This window comes from Colossoma macropomum, unplaced genomic scaffold, assembly GCF_904425465.1.
Source record: "Colossoma macropomum unplaced genomic scaffold, Colossoma_macropomum, whole genome shotgun sequence".
Classification (NCBI taxonomy): domain Eukaryota; kingdom Metazoa; phylum Chordata; class Actinopteri; order Characiformes; family Serrasalmidae; genus Colossoma; species Colossoma macropomum.
The window spans coordinates 2,062,993-2,078,620 of record NW_023496051.1 but is presented as its reverse complement, the minus strand read 5'-3'; the positions used below and the strand labels follow the sequence as shown (position 1 = coordinate 2,078,620).

At 38.2% G+C, this 15,628-nt stretch overlaps 1 protein-coding gene across 1 annotated transcript in view; it reads left to right on the top strand.

Moving 5' to 3' along the window:
- The window catches only part of rbm20 (RNA binding motif protein 20), a 90,091-nt gene that overhangs the window by 56,963 nt on the left and 17,500 nt on the right, over positions 1–15,628 (top strand). The window contains exon 6 of the mRNA XM_036565171.1: positions 14,201–14,334. Coding sequence (XP_036421064.1) covers positions 14,201–14,334 — 134 coding nt within the window. The remainder of the gene's footprint in view (positions 1–14,200; positions 14,335–15,628) is intronic.

The following is a 15,628-nucleotide window of genomic DNA, read 5'->3' as shown; positions in this document are numbered from 1 at the left end:
TAGACATGTTCACCTTCCAGCTACGTTATTTAATGAGCATGTTTGTATTCCTCATTGTGCTCAAAGACACAGAAGCAATGCTGGCAGTGCAATGCCGAGTAGTCAGCTTACCATTGAAATGACCGTCAGTGTCACACTAGGGTGCGATTATGAATTTCATTCAGTGGAGTGAAGCACAGAGTGTCCTTTGGACGAAGCTTATGGTGTAGGCTTTTATGTGTCTGTCTCTGTGACCATGGTAGTAAACTTTTGCGCCTAGAGCTTTGGAAGCTGGCATAGCTTTAGCTCTCTGGATGTTTGGAGCCTTAACTCACACCTCCGTATTCCCTCCCCCCGTTTATCTCACAGGCTCGGAGAATGAGAGCTGTTTCTGGATTGTACTGTGTTTGTCAGACTACTGTATGGCTTTACTGATAGACAGATTGCTGTTCGCTTATTACTGTGGTCTAGTATTAATTATACATGGCTTTAAGGAACTCATCACCTCAGACAGTGCATGTTAGAGACAAATGGTCTGCATTAACATTATAACGCAGATAGTCCAGTCCCAGCAGCAAGCGTCGAGTGTTTTTGTGTATCTTAAAAATGAATATATATGTCAGTTAAGAATGTTAATGTAAGACTGAAGCAGAAAGTGGATGAAATATTGTCGACGTGACTGGTTTCGGTCAGCGCTCGTATACTGCTCGGCCTATACCGCAGTTGTCAGTCTGTTTCTGAGCTGGAATGGGGCGGGAATGCTTTAGGACAACTGCACAGGTTTTGTTCAGGCCAAACAGATCTTGTTCCATACTCTTTTGTTGCATTCATCTGTGGTCTTTTTATAGCATTTGACATATGGATTATGACAGATTTCTCGAGTAATAAAATAGTAGTCAGAATATCTTTTTCTTTTCTTTCTTTTTCCACATTTTATGGATGTTTTCTTAAGCACGTTCAAGTATGTTCTCATTACCACAACAGAAAAAAATGTTAGAAGCTGTTAAAGAACAATACGATCATAACTGTACAGCATTTTTAACCACATTCGCTCAGTTGCTGGCCGTCTGAAGCTGCAGGAAAAATTCAGAACTTTAAAACTGTCCTCACGCTGAGAGTAGCCTGTGCACCAGTATAAAGATGGTCTAAGCAGCTTAAACACTGTCAGTCGTGTGTTGACTGATGAGAGTTGACCAAAAAGTTGATTTCCTTTTCAAGACACTGGTTAAAAAGATGCTGTTTTCTCCTCTTTCCTGTACCAATCACCGCTGTTCAAACAGAGCCATTAACCTGTTCAGGGTTGCCGGATTGGGCATGATCGCATTTTAATGCAACCAATGATGTTTTTTCATTACCTTGTTGTGTTATGTTTTATTAAATATACATATATATTCATATAATATACAAATATACATAATATACATATATATTCATGAATTTGCCCAAAATAGTATATAACTATTTATTTATTTATTTATTTATTATTATTATTATTATTATTATTATTATGAGAAAAGTTAAAATTTAAAAAGTTTTTTTCAAATAATTTATTAAAGTGAAATATTTTTGGCATTTGTTACTCATATAGATTAATATATAATATATTGTAGAGTATATTATATATTATAATAAATAATATATTTTAGTGTAAATAAATATTGCATTTAAAATAATGACAATAAGTAATTCCAGCACTTGTTACAATAATAATAAGAATAAAAACAGAAAGAGTAACAATAATAATAACAACAATATTATTATTATTATTATTATTATTAATAATAATAATAATAATAATAATAATAAACAGGGCAAAGAATAAAAAGAAATCCAGTCACTTACTACAATGAAACATGTTTTATATATACCAATATTCGAGATATTGTTTGATGGAATAGTTGAAAATAAAAACCTATAGTAGTTGCAGTCAGAGGTGGAGAGTAACAAATGGCATTTTGCTCTTGTTACTGTACTTGAGTACACTTTTCCCTGGTTCCCAGATTCAGTTCTAAAAGCCAGTTAAAACAGAGCAGCTCCTAAAACACTGCACTTCAGCTCAGATGGATTCAGAGAGGCCCAGTATGGTGGCAAAAGATAGAGGAGAACTTTACCAGCACAAACAACCAACAACCTTTGTCCAAATGATCATCTTCATTTGTTTTTAAATGAACCAAAGAAAACTGCATTATTATCAGCTGCCAGACATCCTTCACAAAGCCTTCGCTATCTCCGCTGTTCACAACCCTGGTGAAGCGGTAGACTATGCCACTAGTCCTGGCTAAACGGCACTGCGTTTAGTATTCTCTTTTTACCTTGTTTTAGAACAGGGGTATCAAACCACAGCCACTAAAAGGGCCGTATTAAAAAATCTCAACAAACTTGTGGGCCAGAGAGCGTCTGAGTTTTCATTTCTTTTTAATGAATGTTGTGCTGTGACCTATACTGGCAATTGTTAATTCGAAATACATGAGAACTTCAACAGGAAAATACAGGCACTTGTACTAGACCTTGAAATATTACATGAGTACTTAAAATATTCAAATTTTAAACGTCCCCAGGTGCTCAGTCTTTTAAACCTACCTATCTGCTTGAACTGGACACCTGGCATCTTTTCTTTGCTGCAAGTTCATTAATACTTGGGCTCAGTTTCTGAGCTGCTGGGCTACCATTAAGTGTTTTTGTTGGTTGAACTGCAGCTGAAATGCAGCTGGTGCATATGGTGATATGACTGGTGTGGAATTGTGTAGAACTGAGGTGTAACCGCTGTCCCATAGATTGCTGTCGGGGTAGGAGAGTCAGAGCGCACGTAACGTTGCAGTGCATGCTGGGGACTGTACTGCAGTGCATTGTGAAATGGGCCAATATTAATAGAACATTAAAATAATTTTGGGGGCCGGATAGGATTGGGTCGTGGGCCTAATCTGGCCCGCGGGCCTTGTGTTTGACACATGGGTTTTAGAGTAAAATGGTGGCGATCTATGAAACTTACAATCAGGTTATGTTACCGTAGTTAAAGGTGCAGTATGTAAGATTTTAGGGGGATCTGTAAGCAGAAATGGAACAAGTTTGCATTAGTATATAATCACCTGTAGCTATAAATGGTTGTGTTCTTGTTAGCTTAGAATGAGCCCTTCATATCTACATAGGGAGCAGGTTCTCTTCTAACAGAGACCGCCATGTTACGCTGCCATGTTTCTGCAGAGTGGAAACACCAAGTACTGGCTTTAGAGGCCTTTCGCATTTTTACATTAAAGCAGCAGCTTGAATTTGGTGGTGCTTTGGTTGCTGCCGGTGCTGGTTAACCATTTGTGTTGGGAGAAGTTTGAGAACCTAAATTTTGACAAATGGAGGATCAGACTAGAAAAGAAAAAGCATCGTCAAAGAAGCGAAAACCTAAAGAAGCCAAACGAAATCGGGACAGGCGAATCCTGATGGCCATCGTAGGTTCTACTACACGCTTAAAAAGGAGAGGTGAGGGAGGGGTATTCAGTTGGTTGCAGTCTGCAGCCTCACTGCTAGATGCCACTAAATCTTACACACTGCACCTTTAACGTTGGTGTCAGTCCATTCGGTTTACCCATGTGTGGTTTTTTGGAGGTATACTGAGGTTAAGGGTGTGATACAGGAAATCTAGTCTAATACAGCTTTCATACCAAACTCTAGACAGTTACTCCACTCAGATTTGGTTTTCAGTGACTGTAAGCTTATTCAGACTTACTCGAACTGGGCTCAACAGTAATCTGAGCAGACTGCGGGTGGTGGGGTATGAAGTTCATTTGTCATGCACACGGTGGACACAGACAAAACAGAGATCACCTCACATGAAATACGAGTCATTACAGACATTAGGGAATATTTAGATCACTGTTCCGTTTATTGGAAAAACTGTGAGCTTGTCGCGTCTGGATTTTCACCTTATTAAAATGTATTTGCAAAATTTACTCATTAGTCTCACCTTACAGATAATCATAATATAGTATCAGAGAGATTTGTCAGTTCATCCAAGAACACAGCCTCTCTTTCTTTCTCTCTCTGCCTTTGTGTAAGTCTTTAACTGTGTGAGAGGCTGTTTAGCTGTTTAACTTTTACCTGTCAAATAAACTAAAAGAAGTTTCTGATTGTGTATGAAGTTATTATTGTGATAATTATTAAGAGGTATATATCAGTAAAGAAAATCAGCATGATTTTATCATTGATGATTTTAATGGTAGAAATGTTCTGTACAGGTATCTGTGGATTTATACAGTTTAAGGGCTGTGAATGTAACGTTTACTGCCTGTAGAGGATGACATCTATAAGTTAATGTAAACTAATGATAAAGGATCTAAGGTTATTTTGACTCTTAATTGAATAATCTGTGTTTGTTTAAAGGCCAAACCAAAAAAATAGACTCAATTAAAGAGCAACAAACTTGATTCTAAACTACGTTATTGGAGAAACTTGGAAGCCCTAAATAATCATCTGTTCATGAAATGCATGTAGTTTAATGTCGTAGTTTAAGTCGATTCAGAGATATTTTCAGGTTGTTATTGCAGATTTACAGTAGTTTTGCAGTAAATTTTTTATATTTACTCTTAAGTAATTTCCTGTATTAATATGTTTACTTGTATTGTAGTACATTATCACTACAGTAGCACTGTTTTTACTGAAGTAGGGATTGTCAGTAGTCTTTGCGCCTCTGTTTGCAGCCCTAAAACAAAATCATTGTGTTTTGCTGTGAAATGGAGGATTTGGATTATAGACTTAGTGACTCCTGGCAACACAAATATAGCCATTTAATTTACAATAGTGGTCCAGAAGGTTTTCTTTGGGTGCTATTTTGCCTTACAATCCACTCCACACTGCATGTATTAAAAATACATCTCTCCAAACTGTCGTCATTGTAGCAGTAAATAAGAATGGTGTTGTGGAGGATGAGAGATTTTAGCATGGTTTGCGAAAAACAAATGATTATGAGAACTTTTATTCAGTGTATATATTCAGAAATGAATGAATTCTATTCTGGTCAAAATGAAATAATTTTAAAACTTTCTTTTCTAAACATCTTTAACCTTTAATGGGAAACACATGAAAAGATGTTCTTAGGTGGCTGTCTTGAAGCACATGACACATTCGTGGTGCTTTGTTCAAAATTCATTCACATTTGTGACTCTTTATTAGACATACTGTCAGCATTGACGGTGCTTAAATGATGGTACAGAGGTGAGAACATCAATAATAGACACTGTTTTTTTCATTACTGTTATAAATGAGTATTTAATGAATCTTTTTCTTTTAATTTTATAATAATATTGTAATTTTAAATTGTCAGATTCACAACATGACAAATCAATGCAGTGCTGAACAGCTTAAAGTAAAAAATATGATTAAATCATTAAAATTATTAAATAATTAAAAAAATTTGATAAATTGTGTTTTTATATTAAATCCCTCATTTCCATCGTGTAACTTAAAATTACCCATGTGCTAATTCTGAGAAATGTTTAAAGGGCAATTATTCAAATTTTCTGCATAATGGTTAAAATGTTCAAGCTATTCAGAGTGGCTTGCTCTGAAAAGCTCCATTCTAGAGTCAGAATTGTTCACAGTGGTGGTGATAGGAACCAGACGTCCGAAGAGTTTAATGCCTCTAAAAGCTCACAGTAAGGTATTGTGTGAAACGGTTATGAATATGCTGCCTGTTGTCCGAGACATTGATTTACGATAAGCTTTTGACTTAAAACATTGATTCATAGTGGTGAGATATATGCAGGGCATTGTAGAGCGAAATAGTCCCCAAAACAAACTCTGTGAATCAGATTTACCTGTTTTAACACCATCAGCATCACATATAAAACATACATGCAGGTTCACCACGACTGTCAAGACATAAAAGCCAGTGAGTTTCTCATGTTTACATCTCAGTGAAGCAGGAGATGTTATGAAGGAGGAGACTGGTTGAAATGAGTAGGAAAGCTTGTAACCCTAAACATGGTGTCTGTTTGTGGAAAAATTCCTGCCCGTTTTTTAAAAAAGAGCTTGCTGGTTAAGCCACGATCTTAAAATCCCCCCACTTTTGTCGAGGTCTGTGCAAACGCATTAGCCAGAACAACTCACGTTTTTTGTGTGTTACTGAGCCACATGCCACCAAAAACTAATGAGGCGTCTGTCAGATTTTGTTAATGACTTCAAATGTGTTTTTGAAATGGTAGTTTGGTCTCTCTCCTTTCAAAGAGATAGAAACCTGGTCTTGTAAGAGTGGAAATAACTCCTCAGTGGTGTTTAAAAATGGCCACTGAGTGAACAGACTTACCTATAAGGACTGGCTTTATTCACAATTCCTTTAGGACTGCTTTAAACAAGAGAACAGTACAGTTATACCCCACCAACTCGCTCCTGATTGGACACCCCACCATTCACACAGGTCTGACGCTACGTTCCGTTAACCCATCCGTGGTTTTGTTTTTAATATATAACATATGATATATTGTTTGTTGGAGTATTAAGATACTATGAGTATCTATGAGTATCTTAAAAACTGATTAACATGCTCAGCCCTTGTAGTGTGTCTTCCAGTGTTCTGCTTTGTTTTCCATGGACATTCGAGTGCTTCTTTAAACGCTTTCTGAAAATATTACAGACTCATCAAACCTACTCCAGACTTTCTACACTAGCTCGTAATAAAGTTTACAGTTATAACTGGCTGTGGGTCTGTGAATGTGCACGACCTGGCTTGTACCTGCTGAGCTAGATATTTGTCATTCATACTTTAGTACACTTCAATATTAGAATGTTTGCATTGTTGTAGCTTTTGTTAAATTGTAGTCAAATCCTCCCATATTTCCTTCTGCATATCGCTGCTGTCAGAAGAAAACCTTGTATCTCCATTTTTGATGTTTTTCAGTTTTGACCTACTTATTTGAGAATACCTGTTGATCTTCACATTGTGTGTCAATTTCGTGAAGAATGGACTAAAAGAAACGGCCCAAAATTACTTGGAGAAAAGTCTGGTCCAATTGACTTACATTAAAAGTAAAGCATGTTTTTTCCTTCTCCTGTAAAGTGTTCATTTTGGAGAGACGAGGTTTTCTTCCGACAACAGCGATATGTTTTATGGCAACATCCACTACATGAAAACAGATACAACAGCTGTTGGACATCTATCAGGCCTGGTTTACACAGGAATATTTTATTACTGGATCGTTAGTTTTAAGCCAGTGTACAAACTGATCTTGTGTCCAGTGTGTCTGAGGCGTTTTAGCTCCTCATTCAGCACTTTGTCAGAAATTTAGTGAGAGTGTTATTTATTTTTGCCATAATTCTTGTGGCTGAAATTAACCCAGAGTGTGATCTGCTCAGATAGTGTACTGTTAACAGACTACTTAGCTTAGAAGAAGTGTTTATTTTTATGAGTATTAATAAATAATAAATAACATTTTTTTGTTGTAAGCAGTTTTATCTGTTCTTTAATTTTTAGCAAGTCAAGATTCAAATTAGCAAACGTTTGCTTTATATTGTAAAACACTGTTTTACTAAATGTGAAACTATCAAGACTTTACAAATGAAATGGTGGACAAACTTGTAAAAACCGGTCATTGTTCAGGTGATCGTTAAGTCTTCAAACAATGTAGGAAAAATCTGATTGCTCAGTCAAACATCCTCCCCGACTCATAGGAGGTATATAGAAAAAAGAGGGTATAAAAAAAGTACATATTAAGTTTGTACTCAGTTTTCTTTGCACTCCTGTTTATTTCAGATCAGGAACACCAGAGCTGCTTGGCAAAAAGCTTACCACAGAACCCTGCTGTGGCCTTTTTATAGCAAGAACTGTGCAGCATGGTGATACTGATGACTTTGTCTTTGCTGTTCTGTTGCCTCAGTAGCCCTGTTTCAGTGTAAAACTGAAGTGAGGCACAGGTTCAGATTCCATGACCCTGGCGCAGAGTGACAGGTGCAGAAGGGCCCCTGTCTCAGCATTTAACGCAGTAGGCAGATTTCCCCAAGCAGGGGAACAGCCCCGAAAACAGACAGCCCCCAAACCACCTGCTTTAATAATCACATTACATTGAGGGAAATTCTGTAACCAGACAAGTTTTAGGTTTTTTTTGAAGATATGGAGATAATCATGGAGATAACCATGCACAGAAGCATGTCCTTAATCAGTGTTCAGGGTTGGGTTACACAGAAGAAGATGATGACAGGACAAAATGCGCGTGACTGAATATATGCTTCGTGTGTGTGCCTGTGTATGTTGGGATCTTTTTCAGCTGACGAGATGTAGACCTTCCTATGTTTCACATGTACGTGTGGTGAAGGCTAGGGTCTGAACATTTACAAACAACAACTGATGCAAAGGCAGCAAGCTAAACACAGGGATCTGGTTCTGGTTATTTTCTACAGAAGAGTGTTTCTGCCTGTTACTGTTAAAAGTAGACATATGTCTTCACTAAGAGTGGCTACATTGGTCAAGAGCTTTCTGCAAACATTATAAAATAGAATTGTTTTCTTTAATTTAAGGTCAGCTCTGGCACGTTCCATGAATTTGGTGTGACTTATGGGCCTAAAACATGCTACATTAGAGCCATGAGTTCCTATATATGCGTAAATGGTTCTTTACATGGTGAAATGGTGCTTCAGATTGATGGAGAAAATGTTGTAGTTTTTGAAAAGAGTTGTAACAATAGCAGAACCCTTTTTGGTGCTATATGGAACCATATACACCACATTGTGCGTCAGTCTGAAGAACCTTTTCGCCATGAAAAGAACCATTTCCTCATCTGTGGTCTTCTCGGAGGCGTCAATGTTGTTTGGGTCTTAATCACATGATCAGAATGTGGTCAACATTAAGCTTAAAGTCAAGGCAATACAACCTTGGTTAGCCGGTAAATTATGCAAACTAGCACAGTAGCTAATTGGCCAAATTAGAAGCTTTAGACTTCAGTACAATTACAGAGACACAAAATCACCCAAAAGCTAATTAATCGTGGGTTTTTAATATCGTCACTGTAACTAATACAGTTGTCTCTCAAGCAGCTGGAAAACAAAGTAGAACTAGACATGGAAGTTCCGTTGGTTCCTGTTTGGGTTCTTGATTCTGAATGTGTAGGGGGGGAACAGCCATAAATTGTTCTGTTCATGGTCGTTTATGATCATCCCTAACAAACCTGCCACATCTCCCTCACAAAACAGGCACTAACCTAAAGGACGGTATGTCTGGGAAACTCACAGCATGACCGTCTAAGGATTGTGTCGGTGCCGCAAGTTTGCTGGGTGTATGCAGTGGTGTGTTTTGCTGGCCCATCAGACTGTGTGACTGATTGGTGCTCACGTATGGAATGTATGGAACATTGTTTGGGATTAGGTCCATAATGGCATGACCTTGTTATGAGTTTTGCTACTGTACTGCTGCTTGTTGATTGGCTCCCCTGCTGCGTACAGGTGCTTTTTACAATAGTGTTAATGACAGCATCCGGCAACTGTTTTAGATTTTATTGGGTAGAGGCGGACGGTGAGATGTGTAAACTCCAACAAAAAGGCTTCTTGGTGTCAGTTATTTATGAGCGCTGTCTCATTGGAGATGCAAACACGGTACTCACACGCTAATGTTAGCTGCTATAAAGAGCACCTGTCCACTCGGCAGCTGGGCACTGCTCTGCTTTTGGTTTGCCAGTATGAGCTATAGTATCCTGATATAGAAAGATAAATCCATAAATCCTTTTGTCACCTGTAAAAGGACTCAACCGATTTTGGCTAAAACATCTGATAACTGGCTGTATTGAAAAGTGGACATGTGGTCAAAATGAAACCCGTCTCGTCGGACTTGAGACATGTTTTACTGACAGATGTAGTTGTTAACTGTGAATTGTCAAATATGACTGTCAGTTCTCACTTGTTACATAGCAGCAGAAACTCTCATAGATTAAATATTATAAATATTTCATTAAAAGTTAATGATAAAAAAACCTGTGTTCACATTTGACAGTTTAGTATTGCTGTAATACCACCTGGTGACTCTCTGCAGTCTCTGAAAAAGACTACAGTAAGTGCATGAAACTAATAAAATGTATGTAAATCTGTTTATTAAAATATTAAACAAACTCGTTTTAATATGTAGGGCTTTAAAAGTGGTATATTCTCTACTCTTTGAAAACTTCCGCTCAACCTGCAACTGTTACAGTTGATAAAATTTATTTTTCAGTAATTTCTTTATATCTATCCATCGTTTTTGCTGGTTATTTGGATTTAATTGTTTTATTTCAGTTAATTAAACATCATTTTAGTTGGTTCTTAGATTTTTTTTAGTATTTTTTAAGTACTTTTATATTAAATAATAATAATACACATTTTTAACAGTAGAATTTTAAAAAATCATTTTTTAATACCTCTCTTAGTTTGATTGCCTTATTTGATTATATTATTTTATCTTTTTATTATTTTATTATTTTAATCTTGCTTCATGTTTGTTGATTGTGCGAGGGTCACCCTCAGCGTATTCAGTGTTGAAGTAAAGGTTGATTGGTTGGTGGATTGATTCCGATACTGATAAATCCATAGAATCTTAACATGGGCTGAATTTATCAGCTAAATTATTTCATTTTCATCCTTTGGGCCTTATCTGTAACCAAGCTTTTGTGAGATGAAATAAGATAGAACCTGAATACGTAATTCAGAATAATCTCACATGAAAATAATGCAATGATTGAATATTTCTAAAATTTGAAAGATTGGTTTTCTGGCTTTAGTTGCCTCAAGTCTCATTTCAGCTGTGTGTAATCCTTGTGGGATTTTTTGTAGGGGTGTACGATCAGAGCTAGACAAATTTTGTCTAAACAAGCATTAAACAATTGGTCAGTTCATTGTTTTGATTTAGTTAGATCTGTGCTGTTCTATGGTGTAAATAACACAAGGTAGGTAAGTGCACTCGCGCTGTATTTGAATGCTGCTGTTACACCTGTACCAAAGTGATATAATTATACATTACTCATTGTGCTGCATAGCCAGTTGCGTCTTACTTCTGATGTAGCACTTTATTTGATTTCATGTTTTATAAATAGGCAACTGATACTTAATTTGTGAATGTAAAAGGCCTTTTTAGTCTGTTAAAGAGCAAAGAACGTTTATTTATATTGCAACTTTGACTAATAAAACGTACTGGAAATATAGGAACTGCTAGTGTGTTTCAAGAGTTCATTTAGCCCACACACTGTGAACTTTAGGTATTTATAAATAAATAAATAATTGCCTATTAAAAAATTGGCCAAAAAAGTTCTCTTAAATTGTAATGAAATTAGAACTAATATCTTATAGCATCCTGTATCCTATCAGGACAGTTCGCTTGAAACTTGAGGATTCTCCACAGAAAAAGTCTTCTTGATCCAGGACAAGGCTTAACCTCGTCTTCGGGAGCACCGACTCTTAGTGTATATACTTTGCTGTAGGAAGGTTGTGGGGGAGGTGGGGGGGTGCAGAGAGGAGAGGGCGGTGTCGGTTGGGAGTCGAGGGGTCGGGTTTCAGTTCTAGGTGTGGTTAGTGGATCTTGGCAGAGGGAGTGGAGGGGAATCTGCGAAAGCCCATGTTCAGCACCTCCACACTCCTACGAGGACACTCGCTGATCCCTCTCTGAGCCCCATCTGAATAAACAAACAGGGATGGCGGTTAGGAGAGCTCCTCGGTTACTTCGGGCTCAACTACTACTTGACTCCAGCTCTCATTAGGCTCGTTTCCACCGCACGGCCAGTAAGACCTCGGGTCCAGGGCCAGTTTAACATGCCATGAACATGGCTTTAATAGCGCTGGTGGCTGGTATAACGGCATATGCTGACTGCCAAGCGAGCTATTCAGATAACAGCGTGTGTGACAGCCAGCAGTCAGTATCAAGATAATATGCTCATCATCGAGCCTTAATACTGAGCTACTGTGAAGAACAGGTTCATCTGCCTAGTGTCATAACAGTTTGGACCCACAGAAACTCGCAATAAACGTTTTTGAGATGACTAATTAACTAAATATAAATACTAGAAGCAAACAAGATGTTTCTTCCACTGCAGCTTCTACTACTGCAGCTCCAGCCTGATCAGTAGAGTGATAGATAGTCTGATCAGTAGAGTGATGGATAGTCTGATCAGTAGAGCGATAGATAGTCTGAACAGTAGAGTGATGGATAGTCTGATCAGTAGAGTGATGGATAGTCTGACTAGTAGAGTGACACTTTTGATCACATGCTCTTTATACAGTTCCCCTGGCTTATTACATTAAGAGCTCTGCAGACCATTTGTAGTAGCATTTGTATTGTAGTTTTTTTATGATGTATTTTACTGTATCACTGTATCACTTTGAGGTTCCTATGGATGGTGCTCTATAAATAAAACTGTATTATTATTACTATCATATCATTATTATTTAATAACATTCATGGATGGCTGGTCACCCTTGTGGATCACCTGTGAAGATCTCCAGTCTACATTTTAGTACCCTGTCCCACAGGCTGCCACATTCAAGCTAATTGTTCTCTTACAAACCGAGAGCATAAACAGCCCGTTAGCCTCTATTTTTGTATCTGTTTACGATGGTGGGCCAGACGTGACCTTTCTGATATACAGACAGAGTGCGATGTTGGCATAAAGCCACTAATAGAATTATCACGGGGCCATTCTGAAACCATTATCGGTGGGTCGAGAGCCAGTGCACAGCTAAAGACAGGCACTCGACCCCCAGCAATCAGCCATGTATGGATTAGCATTGAATTAAGGAGTCTACTACTGTAGCAGGACAGTAGCTTGCTGCTCATTTTATTGGTGGTACTGTTGGTTTGATGATGATTGAGCTGAGCAATCCGTGTAAACTGTAAGGAGACGTTTGGCTTTTGTATGATATAATTGTAGTATAGTATTTTATATGTATAATATATGTAGTAGTACAATGCAAATCAAGTATTACCTCCAAGGAGCACAAGTCAGTCAATCCTATGGGTGCTTGAAGCTGACTTGTGCAAGGTTGCATCTATGCAACAGTAATGTATTGTTGTGTATGGATTGCAGTTTAAACACTGACCCTACCCTTTGACCCTAGAGTCACATGTGCTGCCCCCCCACCCCACCGACACACGTGCTGCTGTCAATTAAATCTTGACACTTCTTGACCCACAGTAAGGCTCGGCAAATCTAAACTATTCTAGCATTTGTCCTGTATTATGCAGCAGTGAATTCTTATTGAGTTGACGCTGAAATACAACAGTCTGTGTGGACAGTACAGCAGTGGCCTCTGCTCTTCTGACGTGAGTCCAGTAAGGCCTGCAGATGCAGTAAAGTTTTATGGAGCCCGGCATCTAGCATAAGGTTGGATGAGATCATGTCCAATCTATTAATGGCCTTTCTGTCTGCAACATTTGACAGCGTTCCACTGGTGAATGTGGCCCAGCTCTGTATGACTAATACTGTTGATGTCTGTTCCCACCCTCCCCCAGTCTGTTCCCTCATACCTGAGGTGGTATTGTGTTTCAGTGCCAGTAGGGGGCATAGTTGAGTGCAGCAGCCGTGGGGTCTATATCTATTACTTGTTTAAATCTGCAGTAGCGTAATAATAATAGCTTTTAGTTCAAAGTGCAGAAGATGTTTGTGTAATAAAAAGGATTTGATGTATTCAGCCAGCATCCCGCTATTTGGGTTGGGCATTACATTACATAACAGAGCGCCCTACTGTCTAATCTGGCGTCTAAATCTAATATTATCCACCACGAACTCTTACTCAGTGTCTTATCATCAGAACTTTATAGTGGTCACAACAAAGAGCTCTGCCCTCTGACTCTAGCAAGCCTATCACAAAACAGTACCTGGCAGTCACATGGAGTATCCATGTATATTGTTACATGCAACACTCAGTGCCTTAGTGTCAGGTTCTGACATTATTGCCAATCATAACACTGTGCCCTCTGGGGACCAATCGGAATGGAGCACTCTGCGTCCAGTCACAACAAGATGTTCTACAGTTCTGATCCTACAGCCAGGCAGAACTGGACATTGCCCAGCACCATTAGGAACATGGAGCCCGTCTGAACGCTTATTTTGGTCCACATTACCGACACTGTGATTTCTCCTAAAATGGCCTTTGACCACTTAATATCTCAGCTGTTTGCATTTTTTGGGAATGTATAATAGACATTTGAGGCTTTACGTTCAGTCGATGTTCTTATGTGTATTATGTTTTGAAGTTTCTCTCTCTGTCCTCTCCTGTAGTTTCCCCAGAGTAAGGCGAGCCCCTGGACGCGTCGTCCATATCTGCAACCTCCCCGAGGGCAGCTGCACAGAGAATGATGTCATCAACCTGGGTTTGCCCTTCGGCAAGGTCACCAACTACATCCTCATGCGCTCCACACATCAGGTAGGAGCCTCTGCTGCACATATAGGCCCAGGAAGGCATACAGTTCAGTCTAGAGATGGCTACTACAAAAACTACTACACTGTGAAAAAAATGGGTATGGATATTTATAGTTATTAACTCTAAATAATAAGTTTAAAAGGCATAACACAGATTGATGTTCTGGAAGCTTACTATTAAAATGTACGGCAGCCCAAACACTAACTTTTTAAAGTTAAAACAATTTTTTATTTTACAGTGTGAGCTTTAAAATGAGCTATTTTTAATTAAGGCACTTCACTTAAGATGAGCATCTAAAAGTAGGCCGTCAGTGCTGAAACTACTCAATCCCACAACTGCCTGATGCACAGGAGGAACTACACAGCTAGCAGCACCACATCACACAATATGAGAGAGTGCTGTTTGAGAACAGATTTGTTACCTGATCGGATGAGATTCATTCTTTTCTTATGTCCCGCCGATCGCATCCAGCATTTTCTGCTGCTATCTGCATCGAAAATCGTCCTTCATCTATAAGCCATTTAACCACATGGGCTCCAGAATAGTTTAGCAAACCTTTGTCAAGCACTACAATATGTAGTTACATCCACAAATGCCAATTAAATCTTTACTGTGAGTTTTTGAAAATGCAATCCAGGGTGGAGATTTTTAAAACTTTATTTTCTGTGTTTTAATGTGGACAAATGTTTTTGAAATCACACGTTTACTGCTGTTTATTGCCGTTTACTGCAATTTGATGAGTGGTAAACATGCGTTGTGGCTCTGCATGTCTGTCATTGCTGATAACCGAGCTGTGTGCGAGGTAATATCAGGTTTGATTGCATGATGTTACCAACCACACAAACTCATTTGTCTTTGATTTGTCATTAAAGGAGAAATAGTTTAAACAGCAGTGCAAAGTTCTTGTAGAATTAAACTACCTCCATAACAGTACCTGGACTGTCATGAAAGGATTGTTCATGCGTTGTTCTTTTATTGTTTCTGTACGTTTCACACTGAGTAAAATAGCATTTTTATTCTTGTGGCATTGTTGATCTTGATAAAAGTATGATTTTGAAGAAGGGTAAGTGTTTATGGTTAAAAGAGCATCATGCAAAAAAAAAGAAATAATCCTTGTATTTTTAATTTGGTGAAGGAAATTTTATGTTTGATGTTAAATTATTGACGGACTACTGACAGCACTTTTTCTTTTGCTGATTAATTGAGTGTTGATGCCATAATTAACTGGTTAATTGATTATGGAGATCGCTGTTAGTTGCAGTCCTAATATTGATATCCATCGATACTGATATGGCAT